Raw genomic sequence first — 19,107 nt, forward strand, 5'->3', positions numbered from 1 at the left:
AATTTCTACTCCTGGACTTTATCTTTTACTGCTTTTACTCTCTGGTATTTAATATTTTTTAAAAAATGAATTCATAATACTTCAAGTTGTCATTATCAAATTAAAGAGCATTATATGAAGCTAAATTAGTTCTAAATACACCATAACAGTAGGTGTTCATTCTGAAAGGGGCTTCATGTAACACATAACCAGTGTGAAATAATACTTTGAAATAAGAATGAAAGATAAATGTTAAAGTAGGAAATTAACAAATATGCTAGACAAAATTTACTGCCTCTAGGAAAAATGTTAAGGCTAGATTGTATACTCAGTCAACTGTGAATCCAGAATTAAGATATAAGTATTAGTGATCTCCACACTATGTATTCTTTCTTCATGTCAGAAAAATATCGAAGAATATTGTTTCCTAAGTCTCATCTGTCAGTCATTAATGAAAAAGAACACAATAAACCGTATAATTTGATCATAGATACTAAATATTACTTATTAATGTATGGTACATGTTTTCACAAGGATTAAGATGCAATAGATACTAAATATTACTAATGTATGGTACACGTTTCCACAAGGATTAAACTGTCATCTAAAATCTTAAACGATTAATAATTGTCAAAAAGCTTACCATTTGGGGGATCTCGTCTTTTCTCTGTTAGAAAATAAATTAGAAGAATATTATTAAATATATGTAAGACAACATCAACATAAAAAAATTAATTCACTAAACTGTCTTATTCCTAAATTGATGTATGTGTGACTAAGGAAGATTTTTCAGAAGACCCGACATTTAAGCAGAGATCTAAATAAAATAAGGAAGGGAACAATATATTCAAAGGCTCCAAGGAGGGTGCAACATGAAAGAACATCATGAAGGCTGAACTGTAGTGAGCAAAAGGCACAGTGAAAGGAAACAAGTCAGAAGGAAAGAACAGGACTAGATCATGTAGGATTCCGTAGGCCATGGTTAAGGACTATAGATTATATGTGTATATGATAGGAAGCTCTTACAGAATTTTAAATAGAGAAAGTGATATAACCTAATCTACAAGTTTACTCTGGCTACTGTATAGAAAAGTGATAGTAAAAAGGATTGAGTAGCAGCAGGGAGACTAGTCAGAGAGCTAGTGTAGCAGTCCAACCGACAGATCATGGCTGCCTGGATTAGAATGGTAGCAGCAGAAATGGTAAGAAATAGTCAGACAGGACAAGTTTTTGAAGGCAGAGCCAATCTGATAGGACTCTGATAGGATTTATGAGGGACCATGGTGAGCCTGAGGGATAAGATGGAACAAATGCCTTTTGCTGAAACAAGGAAGATTAGTAGAAGAACAGGAACAGGTCTGAGTGGGGCTAGGGTTCGGGATACAGGACATGGATCAAATATTCTGCTCAGACGTGTTAAGTCTAAAGGCTATTGTGTCACTTAACTTGAGTAGACAGAGTCTGAAGCTCAGGGAAGATGTGTCAGTACTGAAGACAAAACTTTGAGAGTCATCAGCATACAGTTTTTAGAACCATAGGACTGGATGAAAGCACATGTTCATTCTCCTGAAACTGATCTGCTTAAGATGATTTTGGAAAGGTTCCCCTTTCCTAGTCACCCTTCTCCACTTTACAAGAGAAAGGCCTGGTACACTGTTGTCGAACAATAGTTCTATACCAATTAATTTAAAGCTTTATACTATCCTGCATTGTTCTGTAATTGTTTTATATGTGTTACACAATAAACAGGTTCCTTATGGGTTTTATAGTATATAGTATTAGGAACAAAATAGAGAGACAAGGCAATGTTTATAGATCTTGTTAGCAACTCTGCTTATTTGCTTCTAAGTTTACCTAAAGTCTTTGTTTACAAAGTATAAAATACTTTTAAAACTTAACAAACAATGCTAACACAAATGCAAAATTAAAAGACAATACATATGACATTTTATCAACAAAAAATGTTATTGGAATGGGTCCTTCAGTAAATCTAAAAAAAACAGTTCTCAAGAAAAATATTATTTTAAGGTAAAGACCACCAAATTTTTTTGTAAATAGTAAATATTTTAGGTAATAAATAGTTTAGGCTTTGAGGACCACATAATCACTGTCATCACTATTGAACTGTGTTGTGGCAAAAAAGTAGCCAAACACAACATGTAAACCAATGAATATAGCTAAGTTTCAGTAAACTTTTATTTACAAAAACAGGAAGTGGCCCACACTTGTCCCATGAGCATTAGTTTGCTGGTCCAATTTAAGTAATTAAAAAAAGGGTTACCAGATTTCCTTTGTCGGCGGCCCAACAGGTCTGTAACTGCTTTTCGGAATTTTTTTGCTTCTTCTTCATTGGCAAAATTAAGAGCAACTTGACAAGTCTGAAATATTTTCATCATAAAGCAGAAACAACAGAATCATGCTTTATATAACAGCTTTATATCATAAAAACAATGAGCAAAAGAAGTATATTTCTAAAGAATGAAAGGTTAATTTTACTAGCAGATAAGACATTATTTCACCTTCAGCAAAAAAAAAAAAAACAGTAAATTGAATTTGATCTTTCAATAAGGCTCTATAAATAATTTGGATTAGAAAAGGCAAGCAATGAAAAAAGATGGTAATAAAGAAAAATATGACTTACATCTCCAGCAAAGGTATGAAAATATCCTCTAGGACTATTATATACAAAGTTATTGTATAGCTCTTGTTCCCACAATAGTTTCCCATCCTAGAAAAAAGTCAAAAATTAAAATAAGAACTACCAAAACATAATCTCTAGGAATAAAACAAAGCAGATGACTCATATTAAGATAACTGTTTATATTAAAAATAACTTTTACATGCACACATGCAACATATTTATAATATATAAATAGTGTCACATAATCTAATCAGTAATTTCTTAAAACTGTAAACACTGGATAACGTGTCTTTCATAAAACCTACATATCAAGTCAGTTTAATTCAGCTAAGATATAATCTCCCTAGCCAACCATTTCCAAATTCAGTTACTTGGTCAAATACATAACCAGAATAATTACTAGGTCATCAATGTTACATAGAAGGAATAGGACACTTTTGTACATGAACTGATTATCAAAGCACAGTTCTACCAGCAATATTTAGACAATGTACTATCAAACACTGCAGGAATACTTTATGATCTTTTCCTCTATTTTATAGATGTGGGAGGGTCAAATATACCTTCCTTGTACTGCTCATTAACCATCTTCAAATTCTTAACTTTTGCAGAGTACCTTTCTAATTACATACTGGTATAAGTAGTATTAATCATGATGCAGAAAGAGACTGATAATTAAAATGTATCAAGGTTAAACTATGGATAAGAGTACCATGATGACTGCCATATCTATTGTCATAGTATAAAAAATAGGTTTAACCTTAATACCAAAGGTGAAGAATCATGAACGTTCAGCAATTGGAAATAAGTGGTTAGAGAAACATAGTCATTGCCCTATTCAGAAATGCAAGGTTCTACCCAGACCACAATTTAAAAATATGTACAATACACTGTTCACCCATGATAACCACTGCAATGGAATTCCTTTCTTCTTAGTGTAGTATGCATAAGCCATTTCTAAACAGTGCTTCTCAACAGTTATGAGAAATATGTCAAAGCACTTGGGGGTTTCTTTCAAATTATGTATGTGTTCCCCACCCTCCAGAATCACTGCCATAGTAAGCCACTGCTAGTGACAGAAGCATGTCATATCTCTCAGCTGTCTTGGAAGCAGACTTTAAGAAGCACTAATTTAGCCTGGGACTGGTGGCTCAGGCCTGTAATCCCAGCACTTTGGGAGCCTGAGGCAGGAGGATCACTTGAGTCCAGGAGTTTGAAACCAGCCTGGGGCAAAACAGCAGAACCCATCTCTACAAAAAAATACAAAAATTAGCCAGGTGTGGTGGCATGTGCCTGTAGTCACAGCTACTCAGGAGGCTGAGGTGGGAAGATTGCTTGAGCCAAGGAGATCAAGGTTGCAGTAAGCTGTGCACTCCAGGCTGGTGACAGAGCAAGAGCAAGACCCTGTCTCAAAACAACAACAACAAAAGATGCACCAATTTACCAAATACCATAACTAAGATCTCATTTAAACTCAGTGAAATACTTCAAAACAGACCAAGATGGTTATCTGATTTTACAAATAAAGCTGAGACCAGGGGTGTAAAAATCTCTTGACTGTTATCTATCAGGTCATATTAGTGCCCAGTAGTTTAGAGGTAGTTTTAGTATTTTGTAATTAAAATCTCATTGCACTTATTGTCACATATAAATATTAACCATAGAGGCTTACTTACAGAAAGGTTTTTTAAAAATAATGGAGACTTCATCTTAGCAAAATGATGTTTTTATGACAACTGTAAGAAATGAATATCTAACAAAGGGTATCCAATCTATAGCAATGTGATTTATGATTGGGAGTGAGGGACATAAAGCTATGAAAATCTGAATATAGTCTATCATGAGAAACAACATAAGGAAAAATGAGTAGCAAACAGATTTTTATAGATATTGAAATGTTTTAAACCTGGGCTAAATAATAGTACATACTGAGCTAAAATATTATTTTGTTGTTCCCTGAATAGACTATGTATGCTAATCTATAATGAACAAGATAGAATAAAAGAGTATCATTAAAAAAATACAGAGTGTAGAGAAAGCCCAAGAACCAATAGGCATAATTAAAAAAAAAAAAAAAAGGCTTAATGCATGGTAGCAGTAGAAAGATAAAATAGGAAACTATTCACATTCTGGCTTCAGACATGTTCCCATTTGGTCATGATTTCCATATGTCAATATCTAAAAACCAAGCTTCGCTCTTCTAGTATCAGTTTATGTACAAATTTAAATATCACATGTAGGATAATCAAATCTAAACTGAATTGTAATTGATATAGAAAACCTAGCCGGGCGCGGTGCCTCACGCCTGTAATCTCAGCACTTTGGGAGGCCGAGACGGGCGGATCACAAGGTCAGGAGATCGAGACCATCCTGGCTAACATGGTGAAACCCCGTCTCTACTAAAAATACAAAAAATTAGCCAGGTGTGGTGGTGTGTGCCTGTAGTCCCAGCTACTCGGAGGCTGAGGCAGGAGAATGGTGTGAACCCAGGAGGCGGAGCTTGCAGTGAGCCGAGATGGTGCCACTGCACTCCAGCCTGAGCGACAAAGCGAGACTCCATCTCAAAAAAAAAAAAAAAAAAAAAAAGAAAACCTAATCACCTAGTTTAAAGTGAAAGCAAATCAAAGCTCACCTTAATGTCAAATATTCTTAAAAAATAAGATCTCTGTGGATTGTCCTTAACAAGACAAGCAACACCACTGCACTTCTTTGACCACATACAGTTCCGATCTGCTGCATATAACTGCACCACTGCTGAAGACATAGTCTGCAAAATATAAAATTTATAACCATTAGGTTCAAAATAGTATGTAGATAAAATAGTATGTAGATGATCACAGCCCCTGCTGACAGCTTGACTGCAGCCACCCAGCTAAGCAGCTCCTAAATTCCTGATTCACAGAAACAAGGAGATAATAAACATGTATTGTTATTTTAAGCCACTAGTTTTTGAAGTGATTTCTTATGTAGCAATAAAGAACTAATATAACACTCACATAACAATTACTGAAAACATTTACTGATGCTTAAAATGTGTTAGAAAATGTGTTAATCACTTTTAAATATAGCCTCATTTAATTTTTATTACTATGATAACCTCATTTTATACTTCAGAAACCCGACACTAAAGAGGGTAATTTGCCCAATACCACACAGCTAAATGGCAGAGCTGAAATTCCAAATCCAGGCAATTTGCGACTTCAAACCTAGCATTCTTATTCCCCCTATTATACAGTTTCCCAATAAAGTGAACATTTAGGCAATGAAGTAGTAGTAACGGCTAACTTCTATAAAGCAGTTAAGCACTTATCTAGATAAGGACTGAGTCAAACGTGAAAGCAGTATTACCACCCTGGAAGGCAGATTATAATATCTTCTTTCTAAAGTGAGTTTAAGATTTTAAGTGATTTGCAGAAGGGGCCACATAGTTTTAATGCTATACTGAGGATACGAAAAAGATCTGAAAGACTACTGTCTCAATTTTACCAAGGATAGTCCCTAAATAGAACCCTTTCAGATGTATAAAAGGGAAGCCAACTGGTTACATGCAATGGACACTTTAGGGCATTAGGATTTCCCAGTACACCATGTTGCCACCTTCCGTCTCAAGACTGTATCATGAAAAGGTATAAACTAATTTTATCCTAAGTTAAGTTTTATAACTAGAATGTAACTATTCAACCTTCAGTTACTATGAAAGTGATACATATATATACTGATAAAGCACTTACAAATCCTCTGAAAGCTGTAATTATGTTTTCTGATCCAGTAATTTCACTTCTAAACTAAAAATTAAGAAAATCATTTAGAATATACTTTGCATTTTAATGTAAATATAAAAATAAAGTATTTCACATAAATATGTATTCTTTTTAAAGAGGAAGAACTGAAATAACCTAAAATAGGAGCTGATTAAGTAATTATGGTATCTTAGTTCAATGGAATTGGGCTCTGTAATAAAAAATAGACTACATTAAGATTTGGAGATACGCTGTTTAAGGTTTACTTAACTATGCCTGAGGGGTGCCGCCCTCTTTTGGTAAGAGGAATTCTAAAGAACAATTGTATGCACAAACCTTTTATAACTGGATACTAAAGTCAGAAATGTAAGATCAGTATACTGTGAGGATCAAAAGTCCATAAAGACTTGCTCATATAACAATGTTCAATGTTATGTTTATTATTATTATTATTATTATAATTATACTTTAAGTTCTAGGGTACATGTGCATAACGTGCAGGTTTGTTACATATGTATATTTGTGCCATGATGGTGTGCTGCACCCATCAACTCGTCAGCACCCATCAACTCGTCATTTACATCAGGTATAACTCCCAATGCAATCCCTCCCCCTTCCCCTCAATGTTATGTTTTTAACATTACAGACCAAACTCAACCTTGAACTTCACACACAATACTGAGCAGGACACAAAGGAACAGAAAAATTTCTACAAGAGTCATTAAAAATTACGATAACTTAAAAACAAAAAATGTGTATACTGGGACACTGGGTTTCAAAGAGAAGACTGAAGAATGTGGGACATTTTTTGGCCTGCTCAAAACACACTTGTGTTTGCAAGTGTACAATCTCAGGATGACAGCGTCATAGGCATCCTGCTGCCAGCACTGAAAACTTCAGAAAAATGGGTCTTGCATACACTATCTAAAGGTATCAAATACCAGGCTGAATAATTCAAAAATCAAACAAGCAAATTTGTTAGTTCTAAGGAGAATTCATATAAAGTCTTTTTTAGTATGGTACTATCAAAAGACATTCATTTCTAAAAAGGAAAGCAATTAGGAAATTAGATGTACCAAAATGAAGATCTAAAAATCTCCCTACTTTTTACCAGAAATCAAGAAGTAACAGCTCACCAAAAAAAAAAAAAAAAAGAAAAAAAAAACCAAGTTATTCAATAGGGTCTGAAATTCCATTACGAAAATCCCCTTGCTAGCCAAAGGACTAAATATTCATGATGTTATAAATATTCATGTTGTAAAACACCACGCGGCTATATATGTGAACTTTAAAGAACAAAACAAAAAAACCCAAACTAAAAAACATATAAACTTTTAGATAAATTTAATTCTTAAAACACCTGCTTAAAAAATAAAGACTAACAATGCTATAATTTTTCACAGACAGGATATTGCATTATAAACATTAAAACTAAAAAAAAAACCAACTATTCGAAAGCAATTTTCAGTAACTGGATTTTCAAATATTTGCTACACTCTTATTATCAGTCTAAGTGTCTATTTCATTAATTCTTACCTTCAGTCTGAAAATGATACACCACAGTACCTTGTAAAGCCTTTTCTAATTCAGAATAATTACAGTGAATATGAGAATAACTAGCATACATTTAACACAGTATATTAATGCTAGACAATATAAAAATAATAATCCCCACACTCTAGATTGACAGTGACTTAATTAAGTTTTTAAAGACATTCCTTCCATTCCTTTAGGTAATTACAATGAATCAATTCCATTCCTTCTTGTCTTTTGTAATTAAGAAGATATTAATGAAAAACAACCTAAGAACAAGTGCTTAGGAAGGAAAATCTATTTCTTATTACCCTAATAATGTTAAGGTTAAAATCTGCTAATTAAAAGGAAAAAAAGTACTGTATCAACTTTGGTAGAAACAGAACCTGTCGTCTCTTGTGTATTCCTGATATTTCAGTACTGAGTAACTGTAATAACATATTCATTCTTAGAACTTTGATGATCAAGGGCAGGAAGAATATGGGGGATGTATTCTAGGAAGTGAATTCCCTCCCACTGTCCTTCTGCCTGGCACTTCCACCTCTTTTGAGGTTGACTCTGCAACAGTCTACTTGAAGTATTTCTCTGATTCCTTAGGTTGAAATGACTTTTTTGGGGGGGGCACATTTCTGAAGTACTTGTTTGTGTACCTTGTGTTACTGTTATTCCACTGGTCTTATTCTAAATCAGAATAATTTTCTGTATTGATTTCTTAACCACTAAAAAGACTGCAATTCCCATAAGCACTTAAATTAGTTCTGCAAGCTTATACTTCTACTCCACCTATACTTTGTCCCCAAGTGAACAAGTATTTGTTAAAAACTACATGTTCTGATTTTGATAATAATACTACAGTAATAAGAAAATGACTCTGATTTTAGGATATGTAAGCCTGAAATATTATAAAGAGGCATTATGTCTGCAACTTATTCTCACGTTATTCAGAAAAAAAATAACATGCATGTATACACACATAGAAAAAAAACATGGTAAATGTAATAAACATTTGGCAAATCTGGATGAAGGATATATAGAAGCTCTTTGTACTGTATCTGAAAGTATGAAATTATTTCTAACTTTAACAAGCACAAATGATTCATTAAAATGTATGACTCTTAGCTCTCTTTCACAACCACAGCAATCCTGAGAAGGTGATCCTCTCCCCAGAGCCATTACTACCTCTATATATGTTAGCCACTGCTGCAATGGCCCAAAACTAAGAAAACTCCCACTTTCTCCTATTCCCTCTATATGTATACCAACTTTCTTGAAAGTTCTATCCGAGTAAGACTTAAACCACAAACATTCAGCATTTCTACTGTTTAAATTCCTTTCACATTTTCAGAACAACCACATTATGTAACAGGTCAGAATAAGAATTTTAGATCAGGAAAATAGGTATTTCTTTGACTACAGAATCAGCTAGACAAGGAAAAGACTAGAAAATACTACGAGTCACAGGGATCCTTGAGTTTAGCCATCAACTGCCTACAACAAACACTAAGATGACTTAACACTGAATAACTGTCTACAATTATTTTAATAATCTAATAAATATACAATGTTGTTAAAGAAAATATTTAAAAATATTTTCTTTTTCTTTTTGAGACAAGGTCTTGCTGTGTTACCCATGCAGGAGTGCACTGGTGAGTGAAATTGCTCACCACAGCATCAAGCCCCTAGGTTCAAGTGATCCTCCTACCTCACCCAGCCTTCTGAGTAGCTGGGACTACCAGCACACACCACCATGACTGGCCAATTTTCTAATTTTTTTGTAGAGATGCGGTCTAACTATGTTGTGCAGGCTAGTCTCGAACTCCTCACCTCAAGTGATCCTCCTACCTTGGCCTCCTAAAGTGTTGGGATTACAGATGTGAGCCACTGGGTCTGGCCAAAAATATTTTTTCAATAAATATTCAAAATACACTAAATGTGGGGGGAAAACCATATGACTTAACAAAATAAAGCATTTTCTATGATCATGTTGGCCCAGATTAGCAGTCAAATACTCCAACTTTTATATGTATGCATGTATCCTAATGTGTATTTGGCCTCAAATGTCTGAAAACTAACATTGGAAAATCCATTCTAAGTTTTCTCATTATATAAAAGCTAAGATTTAAACACATTCCTAGATGTTCTGATGATATATTTAAATGAAATGACCTATTATTACTCTGAATATACAATTGGCCCTTGAACAACACAGGTTTGAACTGTGTGGGTCCACTTACATGCAGGTCTTTTTCACTAAATAGTCAGGACTCCATATTACAGGGTTCTGCATCCACAACCAAATGTCGATTGAAAAATATGGTTATTAGCAGGATGAGACACACACAAAACAGGAGGGCAGACTTTTCACATGGGTGGGTTCTGAAGGACCTCAGTATGTGTGAACTTTGGTATCCGTAGGTGGTCCTAGAACCAATCCCCCACGGATACTAGGAGATGACTGTAAAATTTTAATCTATACATTATAAAAAGTAGTATAAAAGTAAAGAAATGCAAAGAATTTAGTTGAATTCTTATAGTTTATTATGTAGTGATCTCACGAAGCAATGCTCTAAATAATTAAAGTAGCAACACCTGTTACATGCCCACCTCAAAAACCCAATACTGAAATAATAAATTAAAAAAAAAAAACAAAAAAAAAAAAAAAAAAAAAAAAACTGTATCTGGCAGGGAACAACAACTGAGTGGTATCAGTAAGAACTATCCAGGAAAAGAAAACATAAAAATTCACTTTGGAGAGAAGGGATCTTATCACCTGGTAATTTCTACAATGAGAAGTAACCAGAAAAGAAAAGAGAAAACAAACAAAAACAGTACAGAATTTATAAAGAATATGGCAATGACAAAAGACTCCACAAGAAATAATTTTTTAAAAAAGCAAAGCTGGAAGAATGAAGGAGGAAAACCACAAAAGCAAAAAGTAACCAACAGAATCTCAACAGTGAAGAAAAATGGAGCCAGATAAAAAGAGCTGCTATCTCAGGGACCAAACACAAAGAGTCTTTTAGATCTTAGCAGCTTTTCAAAAAAATTTCTAAGCCAGACATATTTGTTCACCAAATGTTTATGAAGAACCTACTATGTTCAAAGGACTGGGATAACTGGGGGTAAGGACAGGAATGAAAATGAGAGCAAATACAAAAATGAATTAGACAGGGTCCTCATAAAACATCTAGTTAATGGGAAGACTGGCATTAGTAACTATTAAAATGCTACTAGGAAAAATTAATATGCAAGAAAAATTAAAATCTAACTAGTGTAGGAAGGCTTCCCTGAGGTGATATCTTACCTGAAGAATGAAAAAGGGTGAGTTAAGTGAACAAAGGGTTGGTGGGGGGCAAGTATGGAGGAAATGGCATTCTAATCAGACTCATCAAAAAACATCCTACCATAGGATAGTTTGGTGAACTGTGTGGAGTAGGGAATAAGAAAGAGAAGAGTGGCATGGAATGAAGACACAGATTTAATGTTAAAGTAACACAAAACACAGCTCAATTCTGTGATTTAAAGACATAAACAGCCACATACGGTTTGGAAACTTTGACTGGAGATTTGGTATAGTAGCACATCATTCCTGTAATGGCCCTTGATTCAAGTTCTTATATATTCTCTTCCTCCACTTATGCTGGATTTATCTATGTGACTTGTTTTGACCAAAAAGACACTGGTAAATGGAAGGAGAAGCGGGAATACTTGTACCCTATAGCCTTGCCCTTTTGGAAAAGCTGCCCTAAAACCTGGAATCAGAAAGACCACATGGAGTGCAAGGCCCTAGCTCATTTCAACTGTCCTTTCTGAGCCCAGTCCCTACATTCTGGTGACATTAGTCACCAGCAGACCAATCACTCAATCTACAGAATGAGAAATATGTTGATACTGCTATTAAGTCACAAAGTCATTAGGTGGTTTGTTTGCAACAACAGATAACAGATGTAGGGGATTGTTTTAATATACTAAAAGACATATGACCTATAAGAAATGGCTCTACATCTTCCTCCATTCCATTTCTACCAGTATAGTTAGGACAAATTTTTGGTTACAAATCATAAAAGTTTTAGACCTCCCTTCATTATCAGTGCACATTCCTGTTTGGAACCATTTAAAAAATAACTTAATATACAAAAGCCATATGGAAAGGTGTGTGCTAGACAGCAGGCCTAGGTCATTCACAATCACACACCAATCTTATATACTGCCTATGATTTAAATTCATACATCCAGAAAATTGCAAATTATTATGTGGCATAGACCTCTAGCATTACCAGTAAACAATCAAAATTAGATATTAAAACTAAAAATGGCAAGTCTTACTGTATTCTCCTTAACTTTCTACTACTGGAAGGATAATCATATATAGATAAAGGTGAGAGGAATGCCGATCTCATTATAGACTGGGTTATATTTGCAAACGGGTGAGGACACTGTGTTAAAGGGTAGCTCATAGGTGTGGCTTATTCTCTTCTGCCCTACTCTGTAACTTAAGTGGATCTACTTAAAAGGAGTTTTTCCTCTCTCTTTTCTTCTGTCTCCTTTTCCTTCTGTTTCTTGCAAATTCAGTTGGATTATGGTAAAACTAGAAATTTGGTTCTGGATTTTCAGGGAATGAAGTTGGAAAGGAGGTACCCTAGGAGTCCCAGCTTACCAATTAAGGTTTTTTTAATTTTAATTTTAATTTTTTTTTAGACGGAGGCTCACGCTGTCACCCAGGGTGGAGGAGTGCAATAGCACGATTTTGGCTCACTATAACCTCCGCCTCCCAGGTTCAAGAGATTCTCCCACCTCAGCCGCCCAAGTAGCTGGGATTACAGGAACCCAGCATGATGTCCAGCTAATTTTTGTACTTTTGTAGAGATGGGGTTTCAGCATGCTGGCCAGGCTGGTCTTGAACTCCTGACCTCAGGCAATCTGCTTGCCTCACCCTCCCAAAGTGCTGGGATTACAGGCATGAGCCACTGTGCCCGGCCCAAAGTTTAGCATTACTAGTGGAGTCCCAAGTCCTGATAATAAGGGGAAAAAATACAGAAAGAATACAGGAAGGGAGGGAGAGTGCGACTGCAGGATGGAAAGAGAAAGAGGGAAAGAGAGAGAGGGAGAGAGACAGAGGGAGGCAGGAAGGAAGGGGGAGAGAAAGATTTTTGTTTTTTAACTTTGCTACTACTCTTCTGTGGGAACAGTTTGGGATGAGAGGGTGAAAAGTAGTTACTGCAGTTGCTGGTGTGATGTGGGTGTTCCTGAACGCTAGAGCCAAATAGCACTTAATACCATTTCACCATATATTTTATCAATCATATAATTTAATCCCCTCATTTTACAGATGAGCTCAATCTATTTGTCAGAGGTCACATATTATACAGCTTTGGATGCATTTCCCAATCAGCTGCTAATTCTATACTCAACATATACTACATAATCAGTGGTTCATCCCAATTCCTAATTTGTCATATTTTTGCCCTATGCCAGCTAAATGGTCCTCCAAGAATGATATATCCTTAATATAGTTGTATTCCTCTAACGTTCCCTTTTGGTTTGTTTTTTCACCTTAATTTTGGGGCAGGGAAAACGGCAGGGAGGGAGAGCTTGTGTTAGTGGTTGTAGAAAGTAAAGGACTGCTGATGCATGAGAAAAAAAAGGTGTTTATGAAGGGAAAATCTCCAAACAGACATTAAGTTGTTTGTCCTGGGGAAAAGAGATGAACTTACGATAAAGCTAATTAAGTTTAAGTTTCAGGATATTTTACTTGGTAGAGTCCCTTACAAGGCTTGGATTACTCTCCTTTGGGACACAGGACCAGCATCAACTGTAGCCTCATGCCTAGGGGCTCCTCTTTAACTATTCCTGAAGATGATCGTGGTACTTAAATCAAGGATGCACTATCTCTGTATCTGCCCAGCTCCTAGCAGTGATGCCCCGTCCCTCTTGGACCACATAATGCATCCAGACTCAATCTTTAACCCAAAGATTTGCATGAGTGTTGCCCAGCTCCTGCTGGGTGTGACATACTATGATCCAACTACATGGACACTTCTGGGGTCAGGGGCAGTGGTCCAAATGAAGGAGATATAAAGTTCTCCCCAGGCAAGAAACACGTTTTACATAAAGGGAAGGAAATTACAGATGTGCTATTACATTACTAGTAACTGGTTTCAAAACTTTTTTTTTCAGCTTCACAACTATCAGTAGGAAATAAATTTTGAGCAAATATGTTAGAGCAGGGGTCTTTTTCTGTAAAAAGCCAGATATTTAATACTTTAGGCTTTGTGGACCATATGATCTCTTTCAACTCATCCATTGTTGCACACAAACGCAGCCATAGATAATATGGAGATGCCTGTGCTACAAAAAACTTTATTTATAAAAACAAGCAGGCTGAATTTGGTCCATGGTTGGTACTCTGTCAAGCCTTGTGCAAGAGGAAAAGATTCTTCCTATAGAAAATATAAAACTGTCATGTAAAGAAGAGTTGAATGAATATATGGCCACAATAGGTAGAAAAAAAAGTACCAAAGAGGTATAATATATTGGGCTATTAATAGTAAACACAGTAAGTTATAATAATAATAAGCTATTTGTCTACATTTTGTGAAGTTTATGGCATTTATTTGTTGTGATCTTTTCTCACACCAAATAAACATTCACTTTTATACTTAATTTTGGATTATTTTCTTAAGGAGAGCCCCTCCAAATTATAAGCTTCAGGCCTCAAAACCTGGATTAGACTTGCTTGGGGTGAGAAAATGATGCATCAATCAGAACAACAGAATTTTGTATATGAAGAAAGCAAACAACTAAGCCAATATATTCATTTTGCCAAACTACACTTAATGAAACAACTTTTGAACATATAGTGATCTTATCCACTTAAGAAAACTAAAGCCAAGCAACTTCAAAAAAACACAAAAACACTAAGATCGGTGGGTAATGACAATGAGTGTATGTGGAAGGAGGAGAGTCTTCTATATTCAATGTTTTAAGAATCCTTCATATAACATTACTATTATTATTTTTTAAGAGATAGGGTCTCACTATGTGGTCCAAGCTGGTCTCCAGCTCCTAGCCTCAAGTGATCCTCCTGCAATGATCTCCCAAAGTGCTGGGATTACAGGCATACCACCATGCCCAGTCCCATTTTTAATAGATGATTACATAACATTTGCTTAAATGCTTGCTGTAATGGGGTACTCACAACTTGAGGGAAAAACTGTCTTATTGTTTTAGCAGTAAGAACATCTGACTGTTAGAAAATTTTAAACACTTAATCGAAACCTGTTTTCCTGGCAATTGCCACCCATAGGTTTTGAATTTTTTTTCTATAATTCAAGCATCTGTTCAGCATTTGTTATGTGGCAGGCATAATGCTAGGTACTGTAGCTACAATAATGCAAAAAACTTGAAGGTATATACCGTGTCCTCCAGTTACAGCATACTTATTTCTGTGTAGTGGCAGCAATATTTTCACTTCCACAGCAATGTTCCACTAAAACTCTACTTGTCACATCATCTCTTTTTAAGGTAAAATTTATTTTGATCACACCTCATCTGACCTGGTTTTTATGAATCCCTTTAGTAGTTTGGTCACCCTTGTTAAAATGAAGTCAATATTTTACATGTGGTCTGATCAGTGCAAAATATTGGTGAAATAATGCTTCTGATCATAAAAAGAAACGTGCAGCCTCATTGTCATCTACCACATCATATGCTGCAGTCACATGGGACTGTCTTAGAAGTCATTACCCTGTCTCATATCCTGATCCTTTATGTCGAAATCCAGGCTCCCAAAAGTGAAGTACCCTCTCTGACTCTCCTTTTACTTGGTCACTGTTCAAACTTCAGCTATGATGTTGCCCATGGGAACTGTGAAGTCCTAATTTGGGAGGGGAGTCAAGCTGGCAAGATGACCCAGGGAAAGCAAAAAGAGAAAGCAGATAAGCTGTAAGTCTGCCTTTCTTCATGGTCCAGGACACACAGTCCTTCTGCACAAATAACTCACGATCTTCCTGAGCTCAGCTATTAGCAGACCCTTGGCTGATAGAAATTAGCTCACTGCAACCTTGTTATCAGTACCGCACAAAGCCCTCTTCAGTACAGAGCACAAGCACCATTCTATAAAATCTCCAGCAAGCCTTTGTATCCTGGCAGTCAGCTCCTCTCTTGCCTGTCTGTTGCACCCTTGCAACATATTTTCTAAGAAATCTGCCTTTCTGTACCTACAACTGTCTTGGTAAATTCCTTTTACCCCCAGATAGTCTCTAGCCACTGCTCACCTGTGACAAGAACCTCCCAGTCCACCTTTCCCTCAGTACGGGTTCCCATAGTGCCTGGGAACCTTCACTATACCAGTTACTGTATTATAATCTGTTCACTTAGGTCTTCTCAGCAGACTGTCAACTCCTTGAAGATAGGGCCCTGAATTATTTCTATATTCACCTAGCACAAAATATATGGTTACCCCAAAACCCGTTTCCCAACAACCAGTTTATAAGAATTAAAATCAGTTCAGTTACGTGTTTGATCTATTTAACTAAACCAGGGTAAAAGGGTAACACACTTTACAATGACTTCTATCAAAATCATTATTTTAAATCATTAATTCAAATCTTCAGAATCTTAAAATTATCCGAAATTACTGGAATTTTTTTGGTCATCAAGAAAAATACCCAATTATTAAATAAAGCACAGTTTAGCTATACAAATAGGATACCAATACAGCTGCAAAAAACAAAAACAAACAAACCAAAACAACCAAGTTGTTCTTCAAGTAATGATAAGATGAACAAGATACACTGGTATCTGAATAAAAGGCAAGATGTAAAAGGAAGGGTAGCACATACTAACATCTGTACACAATACCACAAACAAGAATAAATAACTTACATTTGCCTATGTATGCACAGAACCTTCTGAAAAAGAGACAAAACTAGTAACAGTTGTTTAGACGTTCTGTGTGTGGGCATGTATTTTGTCAGAGAACAAATGACTAGGCAAATGAAGGACTGGATAAATGAGAAACATCACTTTCTTTTCACACTGTGGGATTTTTCTTTTTTTTTTTTTTTGAGATGGAGTCTTGCTCTGTCACCCAGGCTGGAGTGCAGTGGCACAATCTTGGCTCACTGCAAGCTCCGCCTCCCAGGTTCACACCATTCTCCTGCCTCAGCCTCCCGGTAGCTGGGACTACAGACGCTTGCACACTGTGGGATTTTTAAACCATGTGGATATTTTAGCTTTCCAAAAATTAAAAATTGATTTTTAAAAATACACGTAAAAAAAGACACTCAAATCACAATATGGTGCAAGTCTGAAACAACAACAACCACAACAAAATCACCTTTCTGACCTAGAAACAGTAACCTAGGAAGAATTTTGAGTAGCTCTTTAGCTTCCCCCTAAAAAATTAAACATAAACATTGCTGAATAACATACTACAGGGCCTACAGCGACTTAAAGTAATAAAAAGCAAACTTTGGCTACAATAGGGAGATAGCCGGTCTATAATGAAGGACAAAGTCTTTTATTTCTTTTACAAACTTGCAGACTTTCAAACTCTTAAACATGATTAATAAAAATAAGCAAATTAAAAATTTTTGTCTTCCATATTTGTTATTCTATATTCAGCAATTCAATGATCTAATAAGCATTTAAGGACAGTCACAGGGATGTACATATATTTTATAGAAATCAGCACTTTTAGTTTGTTTGACTTTGACATGTACAATCAAGGTGGGCAAAAAACATGCAAAAGGTAGGTTAATTTGCGAGACATTTTATTTAAATATGAGCTTTTGAAGGCATGAAGTAAAGGTAAGGAACTTTGTAACAAGTAACAGTTTAAATTCAACATACAACCTAAGAACTTAGACTACAACATTTGAGACACTCCTGTACATTATATACCAGAGCTAGATACCTTCCCCACCAAAAAACAGACAACAACAACAACAACAACAAAAAAAAACCCACTGAAGAACCCAAAAACCTTTCTCAAGTTTTGTTTTTAAGATATACATTGTATTCACAATTTAAGAGACTTAAGGCTGGGTATGGTGGCTCACATCTGTAATTTCAGCACTTTGGGAGGCCAAAGGATCACCTGAGGACCACCCTGTCCAACATGATGAAACCCCGTCTCTACTAAAAATACAAAATTTGGCCAGGTGAGGTGGTGGGCACCTGTAGTCCCAGTCCCAGCTACTCAGGAGGATGAGGCAGGAGAAATGCTTGAACCCAGGAGACAGAGGTTGCAGTCAGCTGAGATTGAGAATTAATAACTTAAATGTTCTCTATTTTTTAGAATGTATAAATTAATTGGGAATGATTTCACTTTGAGTCCACACAGATCTTTTACACTGTTACTGTCCTCTCTAGGTAAGTTCCAAAGCTGGGTGGCTTGTGGGGCAGGGGCAGGCGGGAGGGTACCGTTAGTTTCTGGACTCATCTTGCTTTTGCTCTCTGGAGCTGTACTGTTTAATAAGGTTACCACTAGCCACAAATGGCTATTCAAATAAAAGTTAAAAATGTAGTCTCTCAGTCACACCTGATACATTTCAAGTGTGCAATAATCAGATGTCTACCATATTGGACAGCATCATAAAAAGTTCTATTGGACAATAATGCTCTGGTAAGTCCTAGGGATAATCTTACGCAAATAACTTATTAGAACAAGATACGGAATTTATAAGGTCAAGAGAAGGTCAAAGCTGGAATAACTACACAAAGGAATGTTCCTAATAAAAATAATTTTAAAAATCATATTTACTCATAAAATGCCTGGCTAACCTAGAGACTAAATCTGAACAGCATTAATTCAATTAATAATTATTTATCATCTTAATCATCTTAGACGATTAAGAGAAGGTCTCTGTCTCCAAGATGTTAATAACCTAGAAAAGGAGATATGTTTAGAAAAATAATTGTAGGCTGGGCATGGTGGCTCACACCTGTAATCTTAGCACATTGGGAGGCTGAGGCAGGTGGATCACTCGAGGCCAGGAGTTCAACACCAGCATGGACAACATGGCGAAACCCCGCGCCTCTATTAAAAATACAAAAATTAGCCAGGCGTGGTGGTGGGCGGCTGTAATCCCAGAGGCATGAGAATCTCTTAAACCTGGGAAGCAGAGGTTGCAGTGAGCCAAGATCGCCACTGCACTCCAGCCTGGGTGACAGAGGGATACTGTGTCTCAAAAAATATAACGAAAATAA

General features: G+C 35.9%; 1 protein-coding gene across 1 annotated transcript in view; it reads right to left on the reverse strand.

Moving 5' to 3' along the window:
- The window catches only part of WASL (WASP like actin nucleation promoting factor), a 66,526-nt gene that overhangs the window by 21,341 nt on the left and 26,078 nt on the right, over nucleotides 1-19,107 (reverse strand). The window contains exons 2-5 of the mRNA XM_005550646.5: nucleotides 5,253-5,387; nucleotides 2,621-2,707; nucleotides 2,261-2,357; nucleotides 623-646 (exon numbers count right to left, since the gene is read on the reverse strand). Of these exons, the coding sequence (XP_005550703.1) occupies nucleotides 623-646; nucleotides 2,261-2,357; nucleotides 2,621-2,707; nucleotides 5,253-5,387 (343 nt within the window). The remainder of the gene's footprint in view (nucleotides 1-622; nucleotides 647-2,260; nucleotides 2,358-2,620; nucleotides 2,708-5,252; nucleotides 5,388-19,107) is intronic.

The sequence above is a fragment of the Macaca fascicularis genome, chromosome 3 (assembly GCF_037993035.2).
Source record: "Macaca fascicularis isolate 582-1 chromosome 3, T2T-MFA8v1.1".
NCBI lineage: Eukaryota > Metazoa > Chordata > Mammalia > Primates > Cercopithecidae > Macaca > Macaca fascicularis.